Source organism: Syngnathus leptorhynchus, chromosome 8 (assembly GCF_054491065.1).
Source record: "Syngnathus leptorhynchus isolate UIUO chromosome 8, UIUO_Slep, whole genome shotgun sequence".
In the NCBI taxonomy this organism is placed as follows: Eukaryota; Metazoa; Chordata; class Actinopteri; order Syngnathiformes; family Syngnathidae; genus Syngnathus; species Syngnathus leptorhynchus.
This window is the reverse complement of record NC_141202.1, coordinates 1765892-1793511: the sequence shown is the minus strand read 5'-3', so window position 1 is coordinate 1793511 and position 27620 is coordinate 1765892. Positions and strand designations below refer to the sequence as shown.

The window sequence follows — 27620 nt, the reverse complement described above, 5'->3', positions numbered from 1 at the left end:
CTCTGTTTGTTTTCTTGTGTTTGTTTTTTACGTGTACGTGTTTATGTATTCTACTTTTTTTTTACATTTACGTTTGTGCCAATCTTGGGTCGTCTCTAATTCTGCCTTCCATCTGGTAGACTGTGGTTCAGGTGCACTCACTAACCGCCTCCTTCATCTGCTCGGCTTTTGTCTTTTTTTTTTTTCCACCCTCGGTGACTGCAAGCGGAGGAAAAAAATATTTCCACCAAAGAAAGAAGTCAAAAAAAAAAAAAAAGACTCCCACTTGGCTCGTCTTTGATACAGGGACACGTGCGCTCTTTTCTCTTCTCTCCCCCTAAGCCGTCTGCATTATGTATACGCTTCCTCTTGATGTAAACAGCGAGCCGGCGGCAGAGCCTTTAATGCATTATTCACTCAGTCTAGCCGCAAATTAACTCACAGTGTAAACGCTCCCTCTTAACTCGCTGCATTCCTGGAAAAAAAAAAAAAAAAAAAAACAATGGCGGGAAAATTGCGAGCTGCTATTAATTCGACGCACGCTCGGGTCGGAGAGAAGAGACGCGACAAAGGGGGGGGGGTCGAATTTTTTTGCACATCAGCACATATCGCGCCAACGGAGTGTATGCTAATCATACAGAACAGACGGGAGCAAAGAGTCACCAAAAGTTCTGACTTTGTTTTAATGACCTGAGTGACTTAGTAGTCTCACAGGATGCTACAAATCACCATCGAGCGTAGACTTTGAGTATAAGGCCGCGGATCGATTCAGTTTCCCCAACTGAATACAAGAAAGAAGTTTTTGGGTTGAAATGAACCGACTGGAGAACTTTTTCCACACTGCACCTAGCACTGGTTGTGCGCAAGGATGCTAGCAAGCAGCTACGAGCTAGCTCATATTTATCTATGCTCTCCACAGGGGCTGAACTTCTGGCTTTGTTCAACCACCCGGCGGTGCGCGAGGGCGGCACGGTGAAGTACTACACGGTCAAGGTGCCGCTGCGAGTGCACGCCGGCGTCAACGGCGGCGACGTCCGAGAGGTGGAAGCTAACTGGCTGGATCACATGACGCAGCACTTTAACAACGGAGCCTCGCTGGTGGACGGACACTTCCACCTTGGGGACATTGACGGTAAATAACGGGCCATCCGTCTGGCTTTCCTTGCCGGCATTCAAACTATTTCCTGTTTGGGTTCTTTAGCGGGCTTTGGTGGGGCATGGCAACAAGCTGTAAGTCATTCATCTGGCAACGTGAACATCTGGAAACAGATTTTGGGTTTGCAAAAAAATGAAGGATAAAAGCTGCCATGCTCAGTTGCTGCTGTTTTGGTTAGCAAATGAATCCAAATGGGGCAAGATGTTAATGAACTCTCAGCCATGTGTAAACTACGGCATACAGTTCGGTATGAGAGTTAGCCTCCGTTTAGTAAACAAACATCAGTGTCATGTTCCCGCGTTGTGACCTTTTTTTCCAGCAGATGTTCCGGCACCTTCCCATCATCCCATCTGATCCGCTTTGTTCCAGAGATCACCGCGAGTGCTCTTTGTACACGAGTGTTGTCATGGTGACATCGCGGCCGGCCGAGCGCCCGTCGTTTGCATACGCATGTCGTGCGCAGTGTGTGTTAGATTAGGTCATATTTGGAAAAAAGCGCGTGAGTGTATTTTCGTGTATGTGTGTGTTTGGCTGTGGCCGCAGGTAATACAAAGGTATTCAATTTACCCAAATGCATTAAACATTGATACGCGAGCGTGCGCACACACACACGTCGTCACCAGAGTGGAGTTTCCTGAGCAAGACGTGCAGAAGTGCAAAACAGGACTGTGTCTTTTGTTACCCGAATGGCTTAATCTCGCTCGCTCTCTCTCTGTCAGAGCTGCTGTGAGGATTTAGTCTTTTTCGTTTCTTTTTTTTTTTTTTCCTTGTCACACACACGCCTGAGCCGCTATTCAACATGCGGCACACTCGGCTCGCCACGCGTTCTAAATTTGGGCGAGGATGACAAACACGCTGCCACTCAAATCAGCCCATGTGCAAATTTTTGGTACGTCATGAAAAAGGTTTCAAGTGTTGCGGTTAGTTAGCGTCGTTGGGCTAGTGGGACGTTCAATTGCTTCGACAAAACACAGGAATGTCCAATGATATCTTCAGACCTATATATCAAAAAAATAAATTAACATATCATCCATTCAAACGAAATTAATCGATCAAATAAAAATGATGTGTTAATATTAAACGAGTTAATTCAATGAATAGATTAAATTACGATGAAATGAATGCATTCAAATGAAATAAATATGTTTTCAATGAAAAATCTAATTAATTTTACATTAGAATAAATTTTAATACATTATAATTAAAATGTGTTTTCATTCAAATTGAAACCAATGTATTAACATATAAAGAATCACACAGTAATGTATTAAAAATAAATGAAATTGAATTTCAATTCATGTAGCCCAAGTCTCCTCTTAGCTGCATAGCTCCAAAATACGATGCGTCTAAGAAAGATGCAGGTGCATAACAAACATCTAATAAATAAATAAATCGCTATTGACGTTGCGACAAGGCGAGCGGCACCGAGCTAATCCCTTTGTTACACATCGCAAGCTGTGTTGGACTAGCAGAAAGGATTAGTCTGAATCCACAAACATTACTGTTGCTACTCCCGTATTATCATCTACGGCAGGAAATAATCATGACTTGAATGATTATTTCAATCTTTGGCTTCCTTTAGTTATTCGAGACGGTCAAAATAAGGAAGCATTGTCGCTGTCGGGCGGAATCTGTTATATTTACAAATGATAAAAATTATATCATGATACAAAAATGAGTTCGTAAAAAAAAAAAAATAATTCCGCCATGTTGTGGAGTCTGAGCGCAAAAGGGCTATGTTGACGTGAGCTGAGGAGCTGCATTTAGACAAAACTAGTGCTTTGGTATCTACAGATAATTACAGCTTTTTTTTTTTTGCAGTTGGGACTCAATTGCTCACAGATGTTTGCTATTCGCGGCACATCACTCAACTGTCATTTACTGCCATGTAAATTCCTCCTAGCAACAGCTACGCACACACAAACGCACACACGGGTTCACCAGAGCCGTCCCGTCCACTGTATGAAATATAAATGAGCTGTCAGCGCCGGTCCCGGCCTCCATTTTGAAACGGGCAGACGTGACCTGGTCACGCGGCGTCTCCGAGCCTTAATGCGCAACGTGCTAATGAGCGCAAAATGATGTGCGTTTCATTTTTCATGTCACACAATCATTTATTGATTAACCACCCAGAATGCATGGCTCTGACATCAAACATCAGAGTTTGCCCGGCGGTGCGGCTTTGTCACTCAAATGCCAAATCCAGAAGAGCCGTCGCACTTTATTCACCCGGAAAGGTGAACTCTACACATTTGGAGAATGCAGCCATTTGATTGGTTGACAGAGAATGGTCACTCCAGAATGGGTAGAGTCTGGATGCTTGGATGGTGGGGGGAGGGTTGGGGGTCTGGAGTGAACAATGTCTGCATTTGAGGGAGCCAGCAGATGTCTGAAGCGTCTTCAATCGAGAGTGCACCAGCCCCTAATTAGGTTTTGGGGAAGCATCTATATGAATCCCCCCGCGCCCCACCTCCTTCGCTGTCTGTCCGCTTTTCTATCCTCCTTCCTGTCGCTCCAGTCATAGGCCCCGCCCCTCCCCGGCAACACTATTATTGGGGTCTCGTAATGAAATGTGGAGTGTCTTGTGTTGCGTCTGGGTTCGGGCAAACTGTATTAGCGTGGAAATGGCAGGGCAGTAATGAGAAAGCACTCAGGGCCGGCCTGGATGACCGTGCGCCAATCGCCCAACATGTGTGTGTGTGTGTGTGTGCGTGTGTGTGTGTGTGTGTGTGTGTGTGTGTGTGTGTGTGTGTGTGTTGAAAAGGAATAACAAGAAATCTGGGAGGTGGGGGGGGGGGGGTCATGAAGGCCAGTCTGTCTGGGATGAGATGCAAAGGGAAACGTATCAGCAGCATTGGAGCATGTTTGAGATCATGTGACCCGTTTTGCACCGCCTGTCAAAGAGAAATGTATTCATACGAAATGTGAAATTTTTTTTTTTTCTTTCATTGCAGATTTGCTTCCCAAGTCGGTGGAAAGCGTCTTTGTGTTCCAGGAAGCCGGCGAAGGCGAGGCCAATACTACCTACGACGCCATCGTGGTGGAGCAGTGGACCGTCATTGACGTAGGTGCACTTTTGGTCCCGTTTGAACAAGAGTATATATAAAGTATTTGATTTCAAATCATATCGGATGTCAAAAACAAGATTTAAGGGTTCTTCTGAAGAAGCTTTGGTTCTTTCATGCAACAATTTGACCCTTTCTGTGTATATTTGTCTAATTTTTTGCTCTTCTCTACTTTTTATTGCTTTTCTGCTTGTTTTTATTGTTTGTGGAATGAAATCTTGAAACATGCAGTACATCTTATTGACATATTGACCGTGCGCGGGCCCGTGCGTGTCAGTGGCGGTAAACAAGCTCTTATCTTCTCCCGATGATATCTTCCGTCAGCAAAGGTTTGGTGTTAAAATGGATTTCTGTCTAGTGTGTTTAAAAGGTGTGTGTCTGCTATATACTGTATGTGTGTATACAGATGCTATCTCGCTAATGGAATTTAGACTTTTCTCAGTGTGAAAGGACGTTTTCTTGTCCCGCCAATCCGCCTCTTGACGGGCTTAACGAGCGAAGAGGTGAAAGTGCAGTCAATTGTAAGAGGAGTGAACATTCATTGGTTCCTAGATCTTCTCGCGTCACGCCCGATTGAAGTTTAATGGAAAACTTAAATAGCCAATGAAAGTTTATTAGCTTAATGAGACTATGTCATTTGACTGACTGGCTAACGCAAACTAGCATAGACGTTACGGTTCTTCTAAACTTTAAAACAATCTGTTTGACACGGTGTCGTAAAAGCAGAGCAACTTTATAAATTAAGAACTCGCACAACATTCAAGGTACTACGTAAAAATTTAAATAGCTCATGAAAGTCTATTAGCTTCATGCTACTACACAATTTGAAAAGGCATTGACTTGCTAACGCAAAACTAGCATAGACGTTACGCTACTTCTAAACTTGAACGCAACTCCAAATTCTGTTTGACGCAGTGTAAATGAAGAACTCACACAACATTCAAGGTACTTTTGTGTTATTTAGTTGAAGCCATGGGAGATGTGTTTAACTTTAGCGTCAAAAAAAACGACATGTAAGCAATCTTAATTGACCCATTTGCATTGCATTGCGCTTCATCTTCATCATGCTGTTTACTTTTAGTTCCCCGAATTTGGCTCAAAGACTTCAAACCACAACAGAGGCTTGACTTCATTTATTTAAATCCAGCGCAATGTCCTTAAAAAGAAAACTCCTGAGCATTGTTCCTTGGTTCTTATCGAAGCGGCAGAACCTGACAAGCCGAGCGAGACCTCTCCTGCTGGGCGCCGGTGCAAATTAGCCCCGTCGCTATCTGGGTCGCGCCTCTTGTCTCACCTCCGCCAGGGAGAACCGAGACATCACACGCACACTGCGAGCAAGGTGTGTGCCACATGTAAGCTGGTGACGGATATACCTCGGTTAAGTCTAGACAAAAAAAATTAAAGAAGAAACAATTCCGGTTCTGACAACAGAAGAAAACTATTTGGATATGCCCAGGTGACATTTTCTGCTTTTACATAAAAATCATAGTGATCACTTTCCGCAGAGGTGTGGGGAGGAAAAAAAAAAAAAAAAAGTCAGCAGATGTGTCATCTTTAAACAAAACCCAATGAAACTCAAAACTCTTTCCATGAATAAGAATGAAGGCGCGCAAAGAAAAAAAAATTAAGCCAAACTTTGGTTTGTGACTTTTGAACGCTGTTGACATTTGAATGCGTGCAGTTGTTGACTTGCGGAACACGTTTGCTGCTTATCACTTGTTTCTCTTGCTTGACATTTTTATGTTAATTTTCTGCGCTTTGCCTCCAGGCTCCTTTTGGCTCGTACGTCACCGAATGAGTTTAAATTGTATTTAAATGTTTGTGATGTTTGACATTTATTACTTGTGTCTGTTTGCAGGGCCTCATTAGCTTTTTCCATTTATTTGTCTTATCAAAGTGCATGAATTCAAACTTCATTTCCTGTTGAGGCTACTAGCTGCTTTGGTTACGTTTTGGTACGTGCATTTCAACATCTGCGGTTTGGCAGCATTTTGGTTTGATTTGACACACTTTTGCTCACTCAAAACATGCATTAAATTAAGTCCACAAAACTAAGAGGAAGGGTTTATCAAATGGCATATAAAATAACAGATTTTTTTATTTTACTTCATTCACTCTTACCCACTGAAAACTTGTCAAATCTTGTAAGAAACTTTATAAAATCCCACAGGACCTGTCCTAAATCTCACGAGATTACAGCTAAATCCCACGAGATTTCTAAATCCCACGAGACCTCCGCAAAATCTCACAAGGCTTCAGCTAAATCTCGAGACCTCAGTTTAATCTCACAAGACTTCAGTTAAATCCCACGAGACTTCAGCTAAATCTCACGAGACTTCAACTAAATCTTCCAAAATAATCCGAGACTTTTGCTCTCACTTTAAAATCCACTTGCAACACATCTTTTTTGAATGACAATGTCCCAAAATAAATACGTGGGTATCGCCTACCTGACAAAATGAGCAGTTTCACTGAACAGCCTGTTTGTTGAAGGACAAACTCTTGTCATCAGCTCAGAGCGTTGCTATGTTGACTCATAGCAACTGGGGATTTTCTACCGTGCTTGATTTATTTTTCAACACCACGCAAAAGCCTCCAATAAAAGCGGCGATACACATAATCATACAGATTGATTGTACTAAGTGCTGTGTGTGTTTGTTCCACAGGGTTTACAGGTGAAGGCTGATTATGTTCCCCTACTGCAGTCCTTGGCGATGTACGGCTGGAGACTCACCTGTGTGCTGCCGACGCCCGTCATCAAGACCAACAGGTAATCAGCCATTTTGGGGGAAATTCAGACACCAAGCTAGCTTCACTTAGAAAGGCGAAATCAAGACTCGACCCACCAAAAAAATAAAATAATCACAAGACATGCTTGAAAAGATACAGGAAGTCGGCCATTTTGTTTTGAAGTGACTATTGTTGGGTTGTTTTGGTCATTTTTAAAGCAAATGTATCCTAAAGTGTACCAAATTTCTACCGTGTATTCTGGAAAGGTGTAATAATAATGGCGCGGCACTTTCCTTTTTGTCACCGCGTGTGTGTGCCGCATGGAAACAAAGTAAAACGTGAAACTCTTTGCAAGTCATCTCCTTTCACACTCGTTTGTGGCTACGCTGACACGTCTCTCCACCATCGCTTGGCCTAGATTGTATGAAGTGGAACACAGCTAGCATGCACACCTTGTCTCGAGTTGCGGTTCAAACAAACTTCCTGCTCAAAAGACGTTGACCTGAATCTGCTTCACCGCAACTTAAAGAAAAAGCCGAGCAGCCGTCACAGGAAAATCTCATAACGTTCTCTCGTCTAACCTCGGTACTGACAACGCTGGCGGCGGCGGCGACGACGTCGGTTAAGAAGGAGGAACTTGGCGAGATCAACATGTGTGGAAAGCTTCTCGTCTTAGATGAAAAATTGCTAGAAATGACCAAAAAAAAAAAAAGCTTTCACAACCGACTCATAATATCACGGAACCCCCCCGCCGTTTACACGGCGCAACACAACGGCGCTAATTAATCAAGCCGGCCTAGATAGCGCACAACAAGCAGCTTATTTTTCACCCAGCCTGCAAACAGTTTTGATGATACATTTCACTCCCATACTCATTAGGCTGGTCTATTCGCCCGCTGGATGAAACAACGTGTCTGCAAACGGGTTCCGGCGTGGTTGTTTTGGTCTCATCTGAAATGGATGCTAGCCGACGTTGGGCTGGCTGGCGTCTCCGCGCAACATTAACCCAGACGCTCATCTTGCCTTGACTGCATTCAATTAGTGTAGCTGCTGATTACATTTTGGAGCCATTAAGTCATTTCTCATTGTTTGCCGATAAAAAAAAAATGTAAGAACGCATAAAAGTCTTGTTCGATTGATGATTGCATATGAAAATCAAAGCTCATTATGACAACGAGAAAGTTCAAGTAGACTATTGGACCTAACGTCAGTTCAACCCAGTGAGGTTTTAAGATACATCAAATTATTTCTATAGTTTTGTTAGCAGTTTTTTTTTGTTTTTTTTAAGCCTCCAGCTCCATTCGGTCGTGAGTAGACGTGAAGTCTTAATAGCTCGGCGACAGTGTGTGCCACAAAGGCCTGTCATTTCCTCAACAGGCTGGACTGAAGCTTCTGCTGGGAAAGCGTTCTCCCTTTTTCTTTTTTTGCCTTTGATTCCCCCTCACCAAGCCCGTCCAGCGTTCTCGACAGCCGAGAAAATAGCTCACGCAGACTTCTCGAGCAGGCCCGCTAATGGAAAAAAATGTTTTTTTTGTGAGGCTTTTTGGGTGGTTTATATAAGGAGTCTTGCATCTATTTCATGTCGTGAAAAAGGGGGAAGATTTGCAGCGGGGGCTTTTAATGTTGCCGAGCCGTCATCAAGCTCTCGTTCGTGGGCGACGTTGGACGGGCTTGGGTTTTTTTTGGAGCCCAAAACAGCAGGATGGAACATGAAAGCCACAAAGCAGACGCAAACAAGAAAGCTGTCAGCGTCAGCCCGAAGCGGACCATTTATACAAAAACAAAACGGGGCCGACGTCTCGTTAATGAGAGCGGCGTGAAGAAAGAATGAAAGGAGCGGGATCATAAAGAGGCGCCGACCCAAAATGTGACACGGGCCTATGTTGTGTAGCCATAGAAGCTTTTGTTAGGTACGGGAAAAACAGACGCTCAAAGATAAATTACAAAGTGCGTCGCCGACGTCAAAGCGCCGCTGACAAATTACGAAACTAAGAGCGTATCGAGAGTCGGAAATCTTTTTTTTTGAAGATCATGTCGTGTTCTCTGCAGTGATGGCAGTCTGGCGACCAAGCAGATTGTGTTTCTGCAGCGACCAGTCCTGAGCCGGAAGCAGAAGGAATCCAAGGTACACTTTGCTCTCATTGTTTTCAAATGGCCGCTTCCACGCAGATGTTTTCCCTTTTACGCCAAACACAATGGCCTCTCTGTGAGCGTTACGGTGGGCGAAATGTTTACAGAAGTCGAGCTGGACATTTTTTGGAGATGACCTGTGAATAGTCGTGATAACCTCTTTGGGTGGAATGACATAGGCCGAAGATTTAGGAGATAGCTCAAGTCCAACACATTTTTCTCAATGGCAACTTTCGGCCACGGACCTCATCAGTCAGATGTCTGGGATTTGATGTATATGATGAACACTAATCCCAAACTTTCCATGTTGCAGAAACTAATCTTCAAATCTTCTCGTGGTAAGGCCAACAAAAATGGCATCAAAAACAAAGAGAGGAAGACAAAACCCAAATCGGAAAAAGACATCCCCGATCGTAAGGAAAATGGCGAGAAACCAAATGAGCAAGATGAAAGGATTGAAGACCAGAACGCTGTCAAGGTTGAAACTGTTCAAACAAAGGAAGAAGCTGAAGTCGACGAAGAGATAGAAAAGGAAATCTCTGAACTTGACGAAGAGGGATTGGCAGAGTCTCCGGAGAGGACAGACGTCCAGGAAGTCACAGAAACTGCGGCTGACAAAAAAGACGACCAGATCGTGGACGAGCAAGAAGTTGAAGTTTCAGTGGAAAATGGCATCGAAACGGACGAAGATAAAAATGAAGATGAATCAGATCAGAATCAATGTACAATTGAAGAATCCGTTGGCCTGGACCTCAAGGACAAGGGTACGGTGGCAGATTCACAGACCCCAAATGAAATCCTACAAGAGTAGCTCAGAATTTGAAAAGCCCTACCTCGAAAACCTCAAGACAGGGTTCACGGCAAACATTTTCGGGGACTTTGAGCACCATCGACTTTGAAATCTGCCATCTTTCATCTACCGACTGCTGTATAACCACACCTTGTGAATGTACCACGTATCCTTAGAGGACTCGAGGGAAACAAATGAAGATGCTCGGACTAGACTTAGATCCAGAGTTTGCTGGCCGGCGCCTTTCAATGGCCAGACTGATATCCGCGGGAAAAGTTATTTTGATCTAGGTGACGAACCTAAAGTCTAAAGACCACTGGCCAACCTCCGTCATACTGCTGACTGCCTAAGGACAGAAAAGACTTTTGATTCATTCAACTCTACGGGAGCTGAAGTGTTGCCTCGGCTAACACTGGGAGCGGGATTCGTTTGCGACAGGCAATCCAAAGTTAGCGACACATTGTTGACGGCTACGCTCACCTCGCATACAGAATGTTCCGAACAAGCGGATGTGAAATTCACGGGACTATAAATGTAGCTTTTATCTATCGTATCGTAAACAACGTATGCTATGAAACTCGACTTCTGTAGCCGCGTCTCTTGCCATACTGATGATTCGACAAATATATTCCATTAAATTTCACTTGACGGCAACCTTTGATGAAAAAAGGCACTTTTCTGAAATGTCCATTTATGCCAGGGAATGAATTGAGAAAACGGTGCCTGTGGCGCGTAAAGCGAAATGAACTGACTCGTTTGAAAGTAATAGCGGTTAGCATGGCTCTTACCTGCGGCTATTAAAGCCTTCCTCAGCGGGTGTTGTTTAGAACAGTGAGCGAGTCGTGAGATGGCGTCGCGTGCCTAAAGGCCGGACGGCGGGTGGGTCGCTAAGATGAGCGGCGGGCGACCACATCCGCTACACGAATCGCCCGTTAGCTCGCTAATGGCTTTTGTCAGTAGGGCATCTGTCAGGAATTGTGCATTTCTTACAAAAGGGGGTTTCATTTAACCGCGGTGGTATTGACAATAATGTCGACCCCAGGTACCTTAGCAAATAGCTTTGAGATTTCACACTTTGACGTGAACGGAATGATTTTTTCTGGCTTGATTGTTTTGCTGTTTAAATGTAACAATTACACCCAACAAGACGCCGTGTTTTGTGCTGTCCATGTGTTGTCTGGTGCTGTTTTTGTGTAGAGCGGAAAACACACGAGACCAGCTTAGCCTTAATTAGCCAAATTCTCGTTTTTTTTTTTTTTTTGTACGTTGCCTCTTCAACGACTTTCCCATCCACAAAAAATTTTTGCTAGTGAGGCGTCTGCCTGTCTTATTGAGGCTTCAAGCTACCTCCCGAGGGTTTCTCGGTTTTAAGCTTGATGTCTACGCCCTTCCCGATGGCAAAATGTGAGGTCATACTTAATGGCAGCCCAGGTTCAAGGGTCACATTTGGCCGCCGGATTGATTTTTCCAGAGGAGAGAAGCACTCTTAATTGTGTTCCAAGATGTGAGGAACATTCTCTCACTGGCTTTTGGCTGCTCCTGGGCTTTCATTGAATGTTTTATTTCGTGCTTTACAATGATTTATGCAAATGGCATCGCGCTTGGGCACCACAGAGCTCATGTAGGTTTTTTTTTTTTTTTTAAATATATATATACACAGGGGTTACTTGGTTTACATATGGTTGGGAACAAAAAAAAAAAATCAGACAGTGACGATATCAAGGTTTTGCGATACTGCATCGTGACGATAGGTATTATACGTTGCCGATTGACCATAAAAATCCGCGAGTGCTAACATGCTAACATTTAACTGTCCATCGGTGACAGCGGACGTCACAGACACGATGGGTTTTCATCATGGCGGTCAACGATACGTACGTCACGCTGATGAATCGGCACCCGATCGTAGCCGATAACGATTCGGTCCTTGGCGGTATCGACATTTTGCCACGTCATACCAAAAGTTCTGCCTTGAGGCATTTATATTCATTGTTAAAAGGAATTTAATTTCATCAATTTCACCTTTTTGTTTTTTCCTGGCCAGTTTAAACATGGCCATCAGCAACACCCTTGACCTGCCCTCCCCTCAGTGACATCATCAAGGTCACATGATAGCACTGTTTGTCTTAACATTCCATTCGGACAGGCATCCACGCTCGTACCTTGACGAATATTTCCGTCAGCAGACTTCTCAGACCGGCCCAACTCTTGGGGGATTGTGGGGATTTTTTTGCCATCAGGAAAGTGACATTTGAATATTTCAACATTCCAGCTGCCTGTTTTTGTGATGGTGTCAAAGTATTCTTTATCTGTGTGCTGTCCCATCCATCCACGTTGTTATTGTTAGCCGCCGCTACTGCATCTGTACAATTTGTACATTATAAAAATATTTATATTTAATGTCCACATGTGTGCTTCTTTACTGGGTTCTTAAACAATGCAAAAATGATTTAGGTTTTTATCAATTCCCAAAAAATCCTAACAATATTTTTGCAAACACAATAAAATAACTATTGCTGCATACCACATTACATTCCCTACTCTCAAGTGTTAACAAAATGATCACATTAGCACTCCAAGCCATGTTTTGTTGATGACATCATTCAACGAGAACGTCATTAAATGTGCATTTGGGCTACTATTTGGCTCAACGTGGTAAAAGGTCAAAAGTTTGCATCTAACACTGATGTGATATTTGTGCCGCTGTTGCACCGCAACACGGCACCCAAGGGCCACATTACACAAACACACACACACACACACACGTGTATAAACGCACAAATGTGGCTTGTAAAAGTGCAGCAAGAAGGACAAATGAAAGCAGGGGACACATGAGAAGCTTTTGCTTCTGTATGGACATGGAAATCCTAATAATGCCACAAGGCCCCAGAACGGCCCCAGCACGGCCCTCGCAGGTCAATATTTCAGGCCAGATAATAACACGGCTCGGCGTTATGAAGGGTCCACAAGGCCAACTCAATCCATACTGACTAAGACTAAAAGATCATTAAGAGCAAAGCCCAAACACCAAAGCACTCTCCTGTCTGCATTGATTGATTGCTAATTGAAGACATTGATGAGTCCATCACACAGACGGAGACATTATCAAAGGTTTGCGTGTCTATTATGTATGAGCAACAGAACCCCATTGAATCGCATACAACTCTGCTGAATATTTTCAGCAATTGTTTTGTTTTTCCAAAAGGCTTTTCGTGTCTAATCGAAGGAGGAGGATAATTGACACTGAGGAATAAAAAGACTAAAAGTGGTCAATTTGCTGCTCTTTAATAAAGTGTTTAAATTAGACAGGGGATGTCTCACTGGTTGTGGTTCTTAGTCTGCCTCGATGCCACACTGCCCTCTAGTGGAGGGCGGCGATACAACATCAAAATAACTACACTGCTAAAATATTGAATTTTGGCTTTAATGGAATGGAAAAAAAATGCTTTTAAGAGAGGTGGGGGGGAGGGTAAATTATATATAAAAAATAAAGATTCCTCAATATAAGATTTTCTTTTTAGCTTTCCAGGGGTGGACTGTTTGAGACCCTTAAAATGCATACACCGTATTAATAAACCGTTTTGTATTTTTGCCACTTTCCAATCCGCCTTGGTACCTGCGCCACCGCCAGGAAGTTACTTCTGCAAATTGCAGCTATAACAGACACTCCCTGCTCGACTTTGAATATATTCCCCCGGTAAGCTTGATGTGGCGTAATGAGGTCGCATGGTGATGATATGGAAATGTGATGTCACTATGGCGGTAGAAGAGGAACATTAGAGACATGACACAGAGCTATGTGACATCATTACTCACTTTACAGGAGCTTCTAGCAGGGACAACTCCAGAAAAAAATATATATATATATACATTTTATGTTCAAATAAAATAAAAATACTTAATCAGTCCCGTGCCACGCTTTATTTTTTTGATTGCTGCCGAAGGTGGATTTGTTATTTTTATTTGTGTCTGCCATGAAAGGAAAATGGCTGCAGAGCAGGTGAGTAAGCAATTAAGAGCCTAACCCTTGTTTAGAAAGGCACCAGAAATGAACTATCGTTTTACTAATGGCGGCTGTCAGAACCCCCCTTACAGGGTGCAGGCCAAAGTTATCACGTCGTCAGAGGAGGAGGCCGTCGGCGTGCTCTCCTTGCTGTACGACGCCGACAAACACCTGAGGGTCCTCCACTCGCCCGCCTCCGACTACCACATCATGGAGTTCCTGGGTGAAGGCACCTTCGGCGACGTGGTCAAATGCTTGAAGACGGCCACTAGGGAGGAAGTGGCCGTCAAGATCTTCAAGCAAATGGACGCCCTGGACTTGTTTAAGAAAGAGGTGCCCGACGCCAGGCCCCGTCGGCTACTTTGATGAGTTGATCCCATTGAAATATCTTTTTCAGGCCCGGGTGTTGAAAAGCTTAATGGATTTCGACACAGACAAAGTCAACCTGATCCAGTGCAAGAGCATCTTTGTGGACAGAGTCTACATGTGTCTCGAGTTTGAGATGTTGGACATCAACTTGTTGGACTTTATGAACAGCAGACCCACCAAGTGCCTTCTTGTCAAGGAGATCCGACCCATTCTGCATCAGGTACGTTTGGTCAAATCTAATGTCTCTATTTTGCATTCTCCAACGGCTAGCAGAGGTAAAGAGTTCTTAATTCCCAAACATAAAAACAACACAAACATTTGCTAGTGACTTTAGTACGGGACCGCATGAAAACGAGAATTTTAATGCCAATCAAGCTGTGACGGGGTTGTTTGTTTTTGTAGCATGATGCTTACACTCTAGCAAGGGATGCTAATCCATTTCACAGAGTTGTTTGTTTTTCTAGCTTGATGCTAACACTGTACGTATAAGATAGCAAGGGATGCTAATCCATTGAACATTTCAACAAGTGATTTTAGAGAGGGGCAGCTTTTCTGTATTTGTTACATCGGCAGAGCCGGCCGGCCCGCTACGTCTTCAAAAGCTAGCGAGCCGGGCGGATGACGCTATCATAATTGAATACCATGTACTCGTGTCTTCAGCTGGCCGTGGGCCTGCATTTTCTGAACAGTATTGGACTTATCCACGCAGACCTGAAGCCCAACAACATCATGTTGGTGGAGCACATCAGCCGGCCGTACAAAGTTAAAATCATCGACTTTGGCTTGGCCCAGCACATCTCAGAGATTAACCAGGGTCAACACTTTCAGAACCGCCGCTACAGGTATCCTTTTTTTTGCCCTCATCATTTTGTTGAGATACTTGATAACTATTTGTATTGATTTTTTTTTTTTTCAGGGCGCCGGAGATCATTCTGGGTTTTCCCTACGCGGAGGCCATCGACGTGTGGTCTCTTGGTTGTATTATCGCCGAGTTGTTTCTGGGCTCTCCACTTTTCTACAGCACCTGTGAATACGACATGGCAAGAAAGCTAAAAACATTTCTCGATCCTAAGTGTTCTGACATAAGGTGACTTCAATCTCAAACATTTATTTCCTCTCCGCAGTTGAGAAAGATCGAGCATATCCTGGGTCACTTTCCACAAAGACTACTCAACATTGGAGTCAACACGACGTATTTTTACAAGAGGGAGCGGGGCTTCCAGTCATTTCAGTGGAGACTAAAGGTAGGAGGCAAATCGGGTGCATTTGTAAATTTCCGATTAGCTGCTAGCTAGCAACGACCTCAGATTTGGAATGGCTGGAAGAATTTAGCATCGCTTTGATTCTGACAGTTTTGTATCACCTCTCCCTAGACGACCAACGAATATGGCTACGTGGCTTGCACCAACAGTTTTATCAACTCTCTGGATGACCTTTGCAAGGTATCAAGCTCGGTTGTTTATTATAGCCGCGAAAAAAAGAACAAAGAATAAGAAATGCCATTTTTGTGACTGCTGCTCCCAAGGCGAAAATGCCAAACAGAACTAAAAAATAAAAAAAATTGGAGCTACCGGGAAATTCACAATCTGTGACCTTACAAAAAGTCATTCTTTATATGTCTTGGTATTAAAGCCTGCAGTGTGTTCCGGTCCAGGTCAGACAAGTGGTCCACCTGTCAAATGAGGACACCACAGCAGAAATCCAAGACCAAGAGATCTTTGTGGATTTGCTGAAGCAGCTGCTGAGACCCGACGCCGGCCAGCGACCGACCCCCAATCAAATTCTCCAGCACGCCTTCGTCACTCTGGATGACCTTGCGCTCAGCCACGCCGACACCTTCTAGTAGGTTCACGGCAAGGAACTCTAGGATCCACTTGAGTAGATTAAACCTCATTTCTTCTGTTCAAGCTTGAAACTGAGCTGCGAAATGATGCAGGCCTGTCAGAATCCAAGTTCGGGAACTCGGGCCTCGCAAGACGAGACCGCGGGCGCTCGGCCCGCTTGGCGCATCCACCGGGAACATCCCGACATCGTGGGCATCTCGTCACACATCACGAGCGGCCTCAATCTGGACACGCTCGACTCGGATCCGCAATTGAGCCTCGCCAATCAGCTCCGTTCAGTTTGCCTCCACAAGTCGCCGCCTCAGGAAAATATGTGGCACGTGGCAGGGTAAGCTAGTTAGCCGATACGGCCGGCTTAATAAAAAGTACCGATTAATCGGTCAATGAATTGAATTTTTTAGAGAACCACAACAGAAGGAGGATCAGGAGCAACGAGGTACGTTTAGAGCCTGCTGTTGGAATGAAGCTACGATGACATCACTTGTGACCTCCCGACAGGGTCTTCCGCCATGATGACCAGCAAATCGGCTAAACCTGAGCCTCCGCCACAAAACAGCAATCAGTCAGTTCTGGACTTTTTTTTTTTTTTTGGTCTAGATTCTTTGGAACAGGTCTGAAGTTTACAAGTGTTTTTTTTTTTTTCTTTGAACAGAGTTCCTAAAAGTACCAACCAAGATGGTGGCCGGATCACCAATGGAGACCAAACACCAAAGAGTAAGTCACATTTGGACGTTTCTTTTTTTTTTTTGTATCGAATTTGATGCCAGCGCAAATGTTGGTTGTCGTCATTTTTGTGTCTTCAGCTGGCCGTCTGCCTGCATTTTCTGAACAGATTTGGACTGTTTTAAACAGTCTTGAACAACACGTCGTCCCTTTTTCCCCCCAGAAATCCCCAACGGCTTTACCGACCCGGCGACCGTCAGAATGGCCACCGCGGCGGGGTCTTCAACGGCAAGGAGCATCAAGTAAGTTTGTGTTCAAAATCATTTGGAACACGTTTGCGTGACATTCATCTTTCATGTTTTTACTGGTCGAGCACCAAGAGGAGGAAATGGAAAAGCAATTCGGGCGCCATCCGCACAACACAAGGTAGGTAAACTACTGGAAGAATAACGACAAAAAAAACAATGAGTGTGTTTGTGTTGTTGTAGGAAAAGGAAAACTGAAAAGAAGAAGGAGACCCACACCGAACAGAACAAGGTCAGTGTGACGTCACCCTTTTTTTTTTTATACAGATACATTGCTTACAATTTGTTGCCATTGGTGCTCAGGGACTCGCCAATAACAAAGAAGAGAAAAATGAATCCCAAAGAACCCCCGACAACGGAAAGTAGTCGTGAGTCTTCGGCTAAACCAGCAGAGCCCAGTGTGTAAGTATTTGAGACAGACTGTTGTATTTTTTTTTTTTAAGTCTAAATAAAATTAAAAAAATATGAATAAAATAGAAATTAAAAAAATAATAAAATATCTAAATATGATCCACTATTATACTTTGGCAGAAAAAGTCAATCTAGAGGCACCCTGGCGAAACGTAGTAAGTCACTTTGTGCAATATTGGCTGAGCGAGCGAGTTGCGTCATCAGTCTGTGTAACAGCATCTCGCCTCTCTTGACGTCCAAGAAATTCCAAAGCGCAAAAGGACACGGAATACTTACTCAGCCTGGAGAAGGAGAAATCAATCTGCGGGGAAATTGAAGGCAGCGAACACCAGAGGATGGAACAACCAAACTCAGGCCCCCTCCGAAATTACAAAGCGCAGTGGGTAGGTTACAGGATGACGTCATAGCCTGTACTTTTTTTTTTTTTTTCTCTCTCATCCAAACATCCTTCTTTCTAATAGTGTGGGCAATAACAACACCAAAAAACACAAAGATAAGACGTGACGGTGTCAACGATCAAAAGGTGAGATTTTTTTTTTCATTTGATTTATAAATGATCTTTTCATTCACTTTTCATTCCTAAGCAATGTCAACAAGTCTTTGTCCTTCTCTGGGTAGATCTTCCTAAAAACAACAGGACCAGTTTCACAACCTGGTCCAGCAAAAGCTCCAAACCCAGCAAGGCAACCAAAGCTAACCACGACTGGAGATGAGCATGGTATTCTAGTGCATTAAATACTCTATACCGAAAGTCTATGACATATATGACATATCTATATATTTACTTTTAGATCTGTTGATTGCCCTGACGGTGTCTAAGCAGACTGATAAATTTCCCGGTGGCACTCCAAGGTATGACATCTTAAAATTTAAAATTTTAACTGCAAACTCACCTTTGTTTTAGTCTGTTCAGGTTTAGAGGAATGCGAGGAGTCTTCAAAAGACACAGATGGAAAAAGGGTACAAACTACCTCAGTCATACTTGTAAACAAAACTACAGATCAACAATCAAGGAAAAAACCAAATTCATCTGAACCAGCGACAAGTGAGCAAGTCCAAAAACAAAACAAAGCCTTAAAAGTCAACACACAAATACATAACACAAAATGGCAGGAAGGCATAAAACATTTGTTTGACTTACTTTTAGATGACTTGAGGCTTCATTTCATTTTCTTAACAAGGTCCATTTGCTGCCTTTCGGGGTTCCGTGCGTCCGGCCACATGTTTGTAATTTCTAAATATCTAATAATGTTTAAACTGTCGTAAAAAAAAAACAATAGCCTGCAGGCGCCGTCCATCAAACTTCCTCCTAACCTGCTCACCCGTTCCAATTAACGGAGCTCGTTCACGAGTCTGCGCGCACCCTGCGTGCTGGCTTGAACACAAAATGTCCAGTAGGTGGCACAATTGGTCCGTTTAAAAAACAAAATAGTTCCGAGAAAAGTTATATTCAAACAATATTGCTCCAGCAGGCAACCTAACATCAACTGCTACGTAAAAACTGTATATCTGCATACGACATATAAAAATATGAAACTACAGGAGTCATTTTTTAGGACATTTTAGACGGAAATTGGATTTATCAATTCAGGACATACTATATCATGTGATTTTTTTTTCCAAGAGCTTTGTCGTAAGATATTGTTTAAATGAACAAATAGTTTCAAATGAAAATGTAACATATTACAGAATTCTGAAAATACTTGTTTTTTTTCCCCCTAATTTCTCAGGATAGCCAATCAGCAACGAGCAATGACCAGCCGTGGATTCCGACAGGCAGTACCGCCGAGTACCGGCAGATGTCACTAAAAACAAAGATTTACTCTCACTTGCTCATTAAACGTATGTGCTTGTTCCGCTGGTGCGGATTCAATTTGTTTGTAGTTTTATGAACTTACTTTAAATGGTGAGTTTCAAACATTACATGTGAAGTGGGTCAATTTGATATTTTATTTGAATTTATTGATAGTGTTGATCATGATGTTTCCAGAGATGTAAATAGATGAGGGTGGATGATGTACTTTGGGAGTCTGGCGACGGACATCAGCAGTAGACATCTGAGGAAAGGAAGCAAGAAAGCAAAATAGAAGCTCTTCTGATATCTGATAACAAAACTAGTTTGGAAACAAATTTGAAGATTCCAAATCATTTGTCAAAGTGCTGACACGGCAACTTTGCAGGCCATGAGCCCTCCCCCAAAGCAAATGATGTTTATCCACCCTTGCTACTTTCAGCCTGACCTCTACAACAACAAGAAATGATGATGGTGATGATTGACAAGCTATTGAAAAGCGGAAGATTGTTTTGAAAGCAAACATTGTAAAGCACACAAGTGTGTCGTTTAACGCCGTTGTGTGTGCGTGCGAGAAACTGACATGTTTATTAGCGAGCAACAACGCACGCTGTCAAATGATCAGTCCTCCTTTAGGTCTCCTTATCTCAACATTAAGGTCACTATTCCCCGCACGGCAATTCAATTAGCGCTCTCCACCCCTCCACTTTTTTTAAATCTAGCGTTGTGTGTCGATTTTATGTGCGGTGTCATCGCCATGGAAACGTTTGTTTTAGTTGGGCTCCAACGGCCAAACTAATCCCGCAAACGCAGCTGCCCGGATTACCGGTGCGCCTTGACCTCCGGCTTTTTTGAATCTCTGCTCTTCCTATTGACAAAAGCCTCCGCCGGCCTCACCTGCCACCGATGGCCAGATAAACGATAAATTCCGATTAAAGAACAGAACGTCTGATCGCTATCGCTGAGCGGTTTCATTACACTAAAACAGTTTCTCAATGGAACTGTTCAGAGAGCAGTACATCGGGGTTTGATGACAAGGTTCAGATTTGGAATTGAGTTTTTAAATATAGGATACGTGAAGTATCGGTGGCTTGTATCGGCAGCCTCCGCGAGTACCGATACCTTGAAATAAATCCGGTATTAAGAAAAATAAGGTATGTTTCAAATTGGAGTTTCAAAGGCGGGTTATGATTTGTGATGATCAGGCCCGATAAGCTCAGCGTGCAGTCATGCTCAAGCGACGCTCGCGAGGGATTAACGGCACGGACGATTGATCGCAGTCGGCTTGCTAAACGGAAGATGGGAGATGTTTGCCTGTCGATGAACTCATTCACTTCATTTTAAAACGCTCAAATATTTTCAGAATCAATTTAGAAGTACATGGTGGCTTTGAAATCTAGGTTCGGACACAAGCTAAGATTTCTAACGAGGGTTTGAAGCCCATTTTGTACTTATGGTAAAAAGTTGCCAAGGCTGTTGTGGACTTTTTATATTAAAACTGACAAATGTCTTTGGAATCAAATTAGCCGCAATTAGCGTCGTCTCTTCCAGAGCACACAATGAGAACCGGGAAGGTGGGCACTGATGTGTCACCCAACATGGACCTCCCCCAGGGAGGAACCCAGCTGGGACTTTGTAGCTAATGGACTCACCAAGACATAATGAGACACGAGACTCGCATCTTGAAAGGGAAGGGTAAGGCGGGAAATGGGTTTAGATTCAATGTTGGCTTTCCAATTCTAAAATGAGGATTGCAAATAAGGAATGGAAAACAAGGTTACGCTTTCCCCATTAGGGTTTTAAATCCAGTTTAGGATTTCTAGTTAGGAATAGGCGCCATCGGTGGGCTCCGAGGGGGGTGAGGGAGTACCAAGTACGGCTCCTGTGTCACTTGTCAACACCCTGACGCTTTAATCGGTCACACGCCTGCGCACGTATTAAAAGATTATGCCTTGCGTTGCGCTTGGCTTCCCCGCACACCGCATAAGGGGCTGCTTCTGGAGGGGGTCTTCGGTTCACACTAAAGGGGGGGGGGGTCAAACCGAGGCCCTTATAAGGAGAAAGGAGGTGGACTCAACAATCCAGACTTGACACACTCATTTTGAACCCTACCTTGAGAAGTTTAAGGCCTAAAAAAAAAAAAAAAAAATGCTAACACACAAGCTAAATTGAGATGGATGTCCGTGTTGATAAATACGCCGCTGAAAGGTGTCTGCACTCGGACACTAGCACCTTCTTCTGCTGCTCTCAGCACCCGGGGGTCGTCCACCAGGGGCGGGGGGGGGGGGCCTACAATAATAAAGTGCTAATTGAAAAAGTGCCGCGAGCAGGGAGGAGGCCAAAGACGATGAAAGATCAGCAAGATCAGCAAACCCTAGCAAGACCACCGGACAGCTAGCTTCTGTGTGGCCTGCGTGTGTATAGAAAAGACATTGTTATCGTCTCCTTTTTAAAACGTACGTGTATCAGTACACGATGAGTGACGGACGTACGCACACACGCAAACGTAGTTAGTATTCCATTTCCCGTGTTGGTTTGCGTGCGTGACATCGCTGAGCAATGTCTGCTCTTATGGAAATGAAAGCAGGGTTACTGTAACCCTGTTAAAATCTAATGAGATTCTGATTAAATAGAACATCAGTATGACTAATTCCCCGAGCTCCCCGAACGCGGCGCGTTATTGATAGGCCGGCGCGTAAGTGGTCTCCGCGGGCCGGGTCCTAATGGCCCAATAATGCATTAGAGGGGCCGTGCTTATTGTGCCCCATTGGAAACACCTGGGAGGGGCATCCATCAAGGTGAACTCAGCGGGGCCTTCACGAACCTGTCACTGGACGTCTTGATCCACTCTCGGACCCCGGGTTTGTCTGACCGGCCGGCCGGGAGGGAGGGGGAGGCGGATTCGAGGACGGCCGGGCCGCCAACGCTTCCTGGAATGGACGCCATCTTGGAGAAAGAGAGAAATATGTGAGGATGTCAGGAAAACTGGAGTGATGATGAATGGCACGTGACAGAAATAACTGTCATGTTATTGATTGTATTAAAGTACTTGTGTAGACAAATACAAAATATTTTTTATATTTAAAAATCTATCAAAATATATTAGATTGTGTCATTCATTTCAATCCAATTTCACGTTTTAAAAACTTTTTGTGTATTAAAGTGGCAAATTAACTTATATTTAAAAAAATAATATAATTATATATAATTATATAAATTATGATATATTGTAAAAATATGAGATCTTTTTTAGATACATGCAATAAAATGCAAAATATATCTGTTTAAAAAAATCCCTTCTTTGAATAAATTTGTCATTTTTTCCAGGTAATAATTTGTTACATATTTAACAAGATAGTGTTGCACACAAAAGCTTGACGAACGTATAAGAAATAAGAAAAAAAAAGTTGCGAAAAACCATAACGACAAACTAGTTAGTGTTTAGTGAGCTGACTGGGAACGGTGGTGAAAAGGTTGAAGAATCTTTTGCTCAACATTTTCCTTGTCCTCCACTGAACCTTGCCATGACCTTGCACCCTAAAGCAACATGTGCACTTTCTAAACATGGAACGAATTTCACTCTTGTGTTCAAATTGTGGTGAAATGTGATGACAACACCACGGGCCCGTTGCTGTGAGACAATAAACTCTCCCTCCCACGCACGCACGCACACATGTGCAGCGGGTGGCCGCCGGTGTTGAAGAATGAAGACGCTAACCGTTTAAATCTGTCAGAGGCCGAAGCATCTGTCAGTGAACGGTCTGGCCTGAGAAAACACGCAATGCAAATACACTCTGGGTGTGTGTGTGTAGCGGCGGTCGAGGCCATTACATGTTGTGTATTCAAAACAAAGTTTGATCAATTAGCTTAATGCTAACAAACAATGCAGAACACCATCCACGAGCTAACGATTAGCATCGGGCGTCTAAATAGAACGATATACCGCAATGTAGTGTTATAAAATATTGCCTGGTTCTTTGAAGAAAATCGAATCATTTCTGTTTTACGTTCACAGTCAGAGAGTTTTTTTCGACGACATATTTTTTTTCCCGCCTTTTCCAGTGACATTTAGGAAGAATTAAAAGCCGCTAAATGACTTTGGCATCCTCAGTTTTAACATCAGTATCATAAGTAGCAGCCATGAAGACTTCCCGGCACTCCCCCCCCTCCCCTCCTCACCCCATCCTCCCCCCCCCCCGACAACTTCCCAATGACTAAAATGATGTGATTACGTTGAAGCTAATGACGGCGGGCATGCTTAGATCCATCTGCGCCGTTTTTCTTTGCTTCTGTCCTGATTCAGCCGCCTGTCAGCAGCTTCTTGGAAGAGCTTTTCACCACCGCCACGACAAAGCATCGCCAGACGCGCCGGCGCAGCAAAGCATTCTGGGAAGGCTCCGTAAATGAGGATACTGTGACAAGAAGTCCGATTACCAGAAAGAAAATAGTTATTTGTTGAAATTGAACCTGACAAATCACAGCAATCTTATCATGCTGTTGATGGAAAAACTTTTTTTTGGGTTGGGGTTTAGGCAACAGCCACAGATTCAGCTGACATATCAAATCAGAATTTGATTGACAGGGCTTGACCTCTCGTCTAGCGACAAAGAAGCCGGTTGAACCAACCAGCTGCAATCCTCCAACGCATTACAGTAAAAACCACCTAAATCGAGTTAGCGGCGGCGGCGGCCTCTTGTGCTAATATTAGCCGCGCCTTTGTTCGCGGCTCCAGCTGCGAGCTTTGTGACGAGTCGCGAGATTGAATTTTGCCGTCGAGACGACAAAGTCGGGAGTCATTTGTGCGCGCTTTCTAGCGCAATGCGCTCAACCAATCACTTGTCTTCTTATTGTCTGCTCCAACTGGGATCTTTTGCATAGAAAAACAGAAACCATAACGATTGGTTCAATAAATAAATAAAAAATAAAAAATACCGTAAGAAATGACACCATAGCGTGCAAACCGATAAAACACTTTGTACTAAATAATAAAAATGATGATACGAGCGCAGGCTGGTTTCTTGAACGAGCAACAACTGAGGAGCCCCCCCCCCCCCTTGTGTAATCACATCAGGATGGAAAAGTTTTACTTATGGCAAACGGAATTGAGTTACAATTGAGCGGCGGGGCGGGAAGCCCATTTGCATCGATCCCCATAGTAAAGAGCGCTCGCAGTCAGTCTATCTATTCAGCGCGGGAATGAAAGGCCGCTCAGCCTATAGAGCCAGACTGTATAATCCTATGTTTCCCGATCAATAGCGGCTGAAACCCGGCTTTTCCCGTCCCGCCACTATCGGAATATTCTGTGTGTGTGTGCTGATGGAGGTGGTGAGGGGGGGGGGCGAGGTAATAAGTGCTGCCCATCTTGCCATCTGGCAGCGACATCACACCAGAAAAGTGAAGTGACAGAAAACACAGAAGAATCCAAATCCAGACTGGTTTCGAACTGGAATCGTTTCAATTCTCAACGTGGATTCTGCAATCTGATATTTTCGAACAACACGCCGGGAAAACTTCATATCAATCCAAATGCTGCTACACCATTAAAGCAGTATAAGGAAAAAAAAAAATGTCGAAAAAAATAATTGGTCGATTCATGAAATATGGATTTGTCAACACGCTGAATCATCATGTTGTGTTTACATCATGGCGTCACACAGGCAGATTAGTTGCTTGACATTGATCAGCCAGCAGTCCATCAATCACCTATATTCACTCCCGGCCTCCGACACATTCCCCCCCCCTCCCCTCCCCCCTCCGCGGGACCGCCAATGCGCTAAACGCCCACGCCGGCGACCTCTCGATGCTAAAACGCACAAACAGCCGTCGGTCAGGAGGTCTCCACGACCCACAGGAGTTTTGACATTGGCCAATCTGATGACTAAGAAATCCAAATATGAGATTAGCCCTCGGTGACTATCTCGCTCTAAGTGCCCTCCTCCCCCCCTCCCAACACACAAATGGGGCCCTAAGAAGATAATAGCGCTACAATTGGTTTCACAAGGGAGTGGAAAGGGGGGGGGGGGCTGTCATTCGATTACAAGCCCCCCGCAGAGAAATGTTGCCCCAGCGAAAGTGCAGATGGGCCGTGTTTGGGTCGGACCAATCGGGAAGACTTCATCGGGAGAGAGAGAGAAAAAAATGGACAGTCAATCATCAAAAATTGTGGCCAGTAATATAAAAAAAAAAAGCTAAAATGTTTGAAGTGTCCCAATACTTTTGCTCACATAGCATGTCATCATTTGACCGATAAACTGCAAGAATTCTGAGTTGACTAAAAAGTCAAATATGATTTGTTCTGTTGTCTAATCCATTGCTTCTTCTCCCGGGAGAAACTCTCGAAAGATTATTCACAGATATTAGAATTATTGATCGATCGAGTCAAAGGTCAAGGCATTGACACCTTGCTGGTGTCCTAAGAAGGTTACAGAAGCATTTATGTCCTATTTAGCTACATTTAGCATGTCGTGGCTTAACTCACCAGAATGTTGGACCACACACACACACACATATCTAGCTGCCAATCATCCTTTGGGCCGGACGTGGTGACACAATACGTGGATGCCGCAATGTTTTCTAGCTAAACAAGGCTGTCAATCACGGTGTGTGTGTGGGGGGGGCACAGAATTTTCATTCCTAATATTTTGACCGTCTCACCCTAACAAAAGGCAGAATTTTCCCATTATCAGTTGTACCTAATAAAGTGGTTTTATGTCATCAAAAGGAGAGGCAATGTGACCGTGAACACAATTAGCTCTACCTGGCACACACACACACACTCACACACACACAGACAGACAGACAGACACCTAGCCCGGGGCTCATCCACTACCAGGCAAGCTAATCAGCTAACGAGCCGCTAATGGCGTCAGCAGCAGCCGGGCGACCGCCGCCGGCCCTCTAAGGCGGGAAGATGGCCGCTTCTGTCATCGGCGTCCAATTGCACCTTTGCTCCGCTGTCCTCTCGGACGTCCTTTTGGACGTCTTATTCTATCTCACTCACACACACACACACGCACACACACACACACACATTAGCGATCTCCTCGCCTTCCCAATTAGGCCTCTAATTTGGCTAATGGAGCATTAATGGAGAAAGAGGCTGCTGAAGACCCGAGCTCAGCACAATGTCCTCACACGCACACACACACACACACACACACACACACACACACACACACACACACACACACACACACTGTCCTATATAATCCAATGCCACACACAGATTTGATTTCATTAACAATAGTATCACAATGAGGACAAAATAACACAAACAACACGAGGCTTGCTTTTTCTTCGCTTTTTCTCACACTGCATGAAGCATTTGGGGATCTTTGCAAACATACTGATTTTCACAATATAGCTGAGATTTTTTGTGTGTCTTCACTAAACATAAAACAAAGAATTTTTTTTAGAGCATCCCACACAGATTGTGCGTGCGTGTGTGCGTGCGTGTGTGTGATAAGGAGAAGTGTGACGGCGCCATGTTGATCTTCCACTCAACAATGCCGCACTTATTCCCACGCTGTCCACATCTTTTTAATGAGTGTGTGTTCTGTGTCAATGTGTTGCATTTCTGTATACGTGTGTGTGTGTGTGTGTGTGTGTGTGTGTGTGTGTGTGTGTGTGTGTGTAGATAACTCACATCAGTAATTAAGTAGAAAGACAAATATTTGGGTGAGAAGTACTAATTTAACTGTTACTTGTTACTTGAGTATGAGTAGAAAAAAAATAAATAAATATATATATATATATATATATATATATATATATATATATATATATATATAGCATGATGACGCCGTGGCGACAGAGGTATCTGACGCTTTTGACCCGTTTCAAGTCGACACACACACACACACACGTAGTGTGTGGAGATAGCGTCAGTGGCTCAGTCTCCAGCCTTCGATAAGGGGGGACCCCCTTGAAAAAAAAAATAAAGTGTGTGTGTGTGTGTGTGTGTGTGTTGTTGCTTACAGTGAGCAATGGAAACGCTCCAGTCGCTCCTAATCTCCAACTCGGCTCCATAAACACAAACTCGGGGGGATGCGTCGTGCCGATGGGCCGATGATGTCATCAAAAGGCACCCGGCCGCCGTGTTTGAGCCGCAGCTATGTGAGGCATGTCATTTTTTTTTTTTTTAATCATACATTCTTAAAAAAGGAGGTTATTATTATTGTCTCTACTGCGTTGGGTTGGCTAGTTGATTGCGACTAGGAGCCTACCTGATAAGAGTCGGAGCCGGCACAGCGCAGGCCGGCCGTCTGTTAGCATTCCTGGCGTTTCTGCATATCCTGTTGACACACACACACAAAGTTTAGGAACCTGGAGAGATTCAAGTCAGACTCGGTGGACCTTTAAAGGACACTCACTTGAAGCAAAA

General features: G+C 43.9%; 3 protein-coding genes and 1 long non-coding RNA gene across 11 annotated transcripts in view; 2 read left to right on the top strand and 2 right to left on the bottom strand.

Moving 5' to 3' along the window:
• Window positions 1-12254, top strand: part of rftn1b (raftlin, lipid raft linker 1b) — a 37977-nt gene extending 25723 nt beyond the window's left edge. For both annotated transcript variants that reach the window (XM_085919458.1, XM_085919457.1), the window contains 5 exons: window positions 899-1111; window positions 4090-4199; window positions 6867-6970; window positions 8980-9055; window positions 9374-12254. In XM_085919458.1, coding sequence (XP_085775584.1) covers window positions 899-1111; window positions 4090-4199; window positions 6867-6970; window positions 8980-9055; window positions 9374-9871 — 1001 coding nt within the window. In that variant the 3' untranslated portion in view covers window positions 9872-12254. The remainder of the gene's footprint in view (window positions 1-898; window positions 1112-4089; window positions 4200-6866; window positions 6971-8979; window positions 9056-9373) is intronic.
• Window positions 1-18787, bottom strand: part of plcl2 (phospholipase C like 2) — a 60198-nt gene extending 41411 nt beyond the window's left edge. The window contains exon 1 of the mRNA XM_085919449.1: window positions 18587-18787. The gene's annotated coding sequence lies outside the window, so the exon portion shown is untranslated. The remainder of the gene's footprint in view (window positions 1-18586) is intronic.
• On the top strand, window positions 13728-19685 carry LOC147051679 (homeodomain-interacting protein kinase 3-like). 5 transcript variants are annotated; one of them, XM_085919455.1, is made up of 24 exons: window positions 13728-13850; window positions 13932-14186; window positions 14251-14442; window positions 14883-15064; window positions 15139-15262; window positions 15347-15466; window positions 15596-15664; window positions 15877-16064; window positions 16131-16394; window positions 16468-16502; window positions 16565-16628; window positions 16719-16780; window positions 16953-17031; window positions 17103-17155; window positions 17218-17266; window positions 17338-17436; window positions 17566-17600; window positions 17687-17828; window positions 17907-17968; window positions 18064-18163; window positions 18237-18297; window positions 18350-18490; window positions 19176-19351; window positions 19436-19685. In XM_085919455.1, exons 1-19 carry the CDS (start codon window positions 13836-13838, stop codon window positions 17947-17949), a joined length of 2070 nt encoding a protein of 689 aa, XP_085775581.1. In that variant the 5' UTR covers window positions 13728-13835; the 3' UTR covers window positions 17950-17968; window positions 18064-18163; window positions 18237-18297; window positions 18350-18490; window positions 19176-19351; window positions 19436-19685. The 5 variants fall into 5 exon arrangements, with proteins under 5 accessions (XP_085775581.1, XP_085775580.1, XP_085775576.1 ...); XM_085919454.1 differs by having other exon boundaries at window positions 16953-17033; window positions 17099-17155; window positions 18350-18405; XM_085919450.1 differs by having other exon boundaries at window positions 16953-17033; window positions 17099-17155.
• LOC147051678 (uncharacterized) overlaps window positions 19399-27620 on the bottom strand; it is a 23328-nt gene continuing 15106 nt past the window's right edge. For all 3 annotated transcript variants that reach the window (XR_015067010.1, XR_015067009.1, XR_015067008.1), the window contains 4 exons: window positions 27463-27531; window positions 27215-27348; window positions 22062-22183; window positions 19399-19502 (listed from right to left, as the gene is read on the bottom strand). This is a non-coding gene — a long non-coding RNA (uncharacterized LOC147051678). The remainder of the gene's footprint in view (window positions 19503-22061; window positions 22184-27214; window positions 27349-27462; window positions 27532-27620) is intronic.

Bases quoted from the DNA above. Each gene is read 5' to 3' on its own strand.
- LOC147051679 (XM_085919454.1), top strand. The intron at 16,065-16,130 runs GTAGGTTCACGG...CTTCTGTTCAAG, and splicing joins AGCCACGCCGACACCTTCTA to CTTGAAACTGAGCTGCGAAA. The intron at 17,156-17,217 runs GTAGGTAAACTA...GTGTTGTTGTAG, and splicing joins CGCCATCCGCACAACACAAG to GAAAAGGAAAACTGAAAAGA.